Genomic DNA, 3,376 nt, shown 5'->3' with positions numbered 1-3,376 from the left:
CCATTATCCAAAAAATCTGTTCCACCTGTTCCTTTTCCAACCGTCTGATCAAGATCAACCCTCTCTCTCTCCACCATCGATCACTCTCATCATTTTCATGCCACGTGTAACGTCCACTCTATTAAGTGTGTGTTTGATATTAAAGAAATAAGAGATTAATCCAGAAAAAAAATTTAAAATTTTATGTGGTTTCCATCATTTTTTTTCTATCAAATATTTTTTTACATTTTTTTTTATTTTTTTCTTTCACACAATTAAATTCACCTTAACCGTGTGTTTGGTAGTGAAAAAAAAAAGAAAATTTGAAAATTTTGTATAAGCCCCACGTCTATTGTTTTTTTATTTTAATTCAAATATCTCTTGGATAATTGTTTTTTCTATTTTTTCTCTTCCATCTAATCAAATTCATCTTAAAAGATCCGTTCTTAATCTTAGGTTCGGGAGTCCCGAAGCTGGAGGCTGCTGTCCCTTTTCCTTTATCCACTTTTTTTTTTCCATTGCGTTATTTATTTGCCCGTGTCTCTCACTCAGTCACTCACTCATTCTCTCTGCAAATTCTAATCTTCGCAAATCAACAACGTCTCTCTCTGTTACTCTGAAAGTAGGTGACCATGGATCATCATTATCATCGTCATGTTTTCTTCATATATGTGCCCATCATCATTTGTTGGGTGCAATTTTTTTGTTCAGTTTTGATCCTGTGGCCTATCTTTAATATTATTATTATTTTAAATGCTAGTAAGTTGATCTTATTCTTGGCAGTTAGATCGTGGTTTTTGTACGGATATTGATATAAAGTTGGATTTTTTATATATTTATTTTGGGGTCTTTGATTTAGTTAGTGCAACCACCTTATTTTTTTTATATGATTGAAGCTGTAACCCATTTTTTTTTAATGTTTTTTAATGCTAATATAGTGATCCAATTGTGAGTAGTAGATTTTTTTTTGTCTGTGTGGATAGTACTTTAAGATTGTATTTTTTTTCTTCTTACTGGGTCTGACTTTGATTTAGTTAGTGACATAGTGCAACAACTTTAAATTTCTGATTTGTTTAATTGTTTTATTTCTTTTTAATGATCTTGTTAGTGATGTAGTTTTGGTTGTTTTGATTTCTGGGTTTAATTGGATAAAGGGTTTGTTTTCATTGTGATGGTTGTATACTTGTATGTTAGAATCATGAAGGTGGTGCTGTTGCTATTTGCTAAACCATGAGTGGATCATGTATTTGTTAGCTTAATTGAATGAATCTCTTAGTTCACTGGGTTGATTTGATTCTGAGATCTGTTTTTTAATTTTTTATTTTTTATTTTTTGAAATGCTCTGGGATCTGTCTGTTACTCTGTTCTCTTGTATAAATTAAAATTCCTAAAACTATAGATCTTTACTACAAAGTGCAAATTATAGGTTTTTAGGAATCTAAAAAAAGGTGAAGCCTCGAAGGGCTATTTCTTTGTTTTTTTTTGGGGGTTTGAGGCTAATGCTTTTTGATGTATTTAAGTTTATAAATCAAAAAGCATGTCTAAAAATTTTCATAATTGAAAAAAGGAAAAAACTTCGATGTTTTAGTGTTTTATTTTTTTAATTTGAAAATGGTAATTTATGAAAATAATTCTAAAAGAATGTTAAAATGCTATTGTTATTGAAATGGTGTCATTTTTTTTATCAGCATTGATATGATATGGGTAGTGTTAAATGGTGTCATTGATATGGTGGGTAGTGTTCTATGTTAAATTAAAATTTTCTAATACATGACATCATGTAAATTGATATTTTGTTTTGTTGTATTGTGTAGACTGACTTCAAGTTAGTGTAACTAGCTGCCAAGTTGTGATGGCATTGGTCTCTGGAAGAAGTTCTGCTCTGAACCCAAATGCACCTATGTTCATACCTGCTGCACTTCGTCAGGTGGAGGATTTTTCACCTCAATGGTGGGATCTTGTGAAATCTTCAACATGGTTTCGTGATTATTGGTTGAGCCAACATAAGGAGGAAGAATTTGAAGAAGTTGCCAATGACTCTACTAATGATGATATGGAGAATATGCTCTCGGAAACTTTTGATCTAGGCATGGAAGAAGACTTCAATGTTCTAGAAAACGAGTTTGAGCAGTTGGTGATGTTCTCTGAAGCTCTAGATCATTCTGTTCAGGATGATCCTAATACTGGAAAAGGGTCTCCTCAGAGTAAGCATTGAAGCTAAATATCTAATTGATTGGATAATTGATACTTTATAGAATCTTTTAAATATTTTCTTACTTGCTAGAGTGGTTACATGACTTCATTTTTGTTTCAAATGCTATGTAAAAAGTTACTTTGTTTCAATTATACTATGTTTTATATGCTTATATAGTGTCTTTCACTAGTTTATAAGCTTGTGAAAAATAAACCTGTTAACTTAGAGGTAGACCATATTATTCATTTGTAATGCTTATTCTTAATGATAGAGGTATCATTCATGTTGTATATAATTTACTTACAACAAGAATTGCTGCAAATCTGCAATTGAATGGATCTTTCCTTTTCAATCTTACATCTTTCAGCTGGTAGTTACCTTAAGAGAAAATTAACTACTGTATCTCAATTGAGTTGTTTCTTAATCAGGTCTTAACAAGGATGTTAAAGCTTTTCTTATTAACTTGACACCAAAATCACCGAGGGAAAGGGGTCCCAAGTCTCCTTCAGGGCTTGCAAAGCACCTTGAGAAGCCAGCACAGCACGTGAATGTGAAGTGTGCCTCTCTCCGAATTCACCAACCTCGTTGAGGAAAACGTTTGAAAGCTCATAGTGATATCTTGCTAGAGCTGCAAGTTGCTGACTAGAGCTTGAGATCTCTGTTGTAATAATTTTTGTATATAGAGGGTGCAGTAGTGTGTTTGTATTTTTCTTGTTTCTGGTCTTGTATATTTGATGGAGCCCTCGGAACTGTAGGTAGGTGAGACTTTAATTCTGACCAGCCAAATCCGGGAATGTCTATGGTTGATGAACTTAAATCTCAATTTCAAATAAATTGTTACATGGCTTGGAAGTGTGTAGATGTAAGTTTTAGGTGTCTTTAGTTCAATGTGGCAATGGGAGTGTACTTTTCAAGCCTTATGATTTGCGTTTAGAGTGATAATGATATACTAGCTGCTTTCTGCTTGTATGAACACCTATCCATTGTGTGGCCAAGCCAAAATCAGTAAAAATTTCCTATGAAGGATGAATTTTGATATGGACACTTCAACATGACTAGTGTTTAAAATATAGAACAGTGGGACACTGTAAATACACAAAGAAAGAGACTCTAATGAAATAAAAGAAGTAAATATATAATAAATTATTCAAATTGATGGTATATTTATTTTTTTTTCTGATTTTTCAAGTTTTTGAGTTGTGT

At 32.3% G+C, this 3,376-nt stretch overlaps 1 protein-coding gene across 2 annotated transcripts; it reads left to right on the top strand.

Moving 5' to 3' along the window:
* Positions 1-433: 433 nt before the first annotated feature.
* LOC100306232 (uncharacterized) lies at positions 434-3,032 on the top strand. Of its 2 annotated transcripts, none has more exons than XM_041006376.1 (3): positions 434-738; positions 1,794-2,183; positions 2,602-3,032. In XM_041006376.1, exons 2-3 carry the CDS (start codon positions 1,832-1,834, stop codon positions 2,760-2,762), a joined length of 513 nt encoding a protein of 170 aa, XP_040862310.1. In that variant the 5' UTR covers positions 434-738; positions 1,794-1,831; the 3' UTR covers positions 2,763-3,032.
* The last annotated feature ends 344 nt before the right edge of the window (positions 3,033-3,376 follow it).

This window comes from Glycine max, chromosome 11 (genome assembly GCF_000004515.6).
Source record: "Glycine max cultivar Williams 82 chromosome 11, Glycine_max_v4.0, whole genome shotgun sequence".
In the NCBI taxonomy this organism is placed as follows: Eukaryota; Viridiplantae; Streptophyta; class Magnoliopsida; order Fabales; family Fabaceae; genus Glycine; species Glycine max.
The sequence above is the reverse complement of the archived record's forward strand: the minus strand, read 5'-3'. Positions and strand labels throughout refer to the sequence as shown.

Excerpts from the sequence above, each read along its gene's own strand:
- LOC100306232 (XM_041006376.1), top strand. The coding sequence starts at position 1,832 with ATGGCATTGGTCTCTGGAAGAAGTTCTGCTCTGAACCCAAATGCACCT. Across the intron at positions 2,184-2,601 it reads TGGAAAAGGGTCTCCTCAGA|GTCTTAACAAGGATGTTAAA; the intron begins GTAAGCATTGAA and ends TTTCTTAATCAG.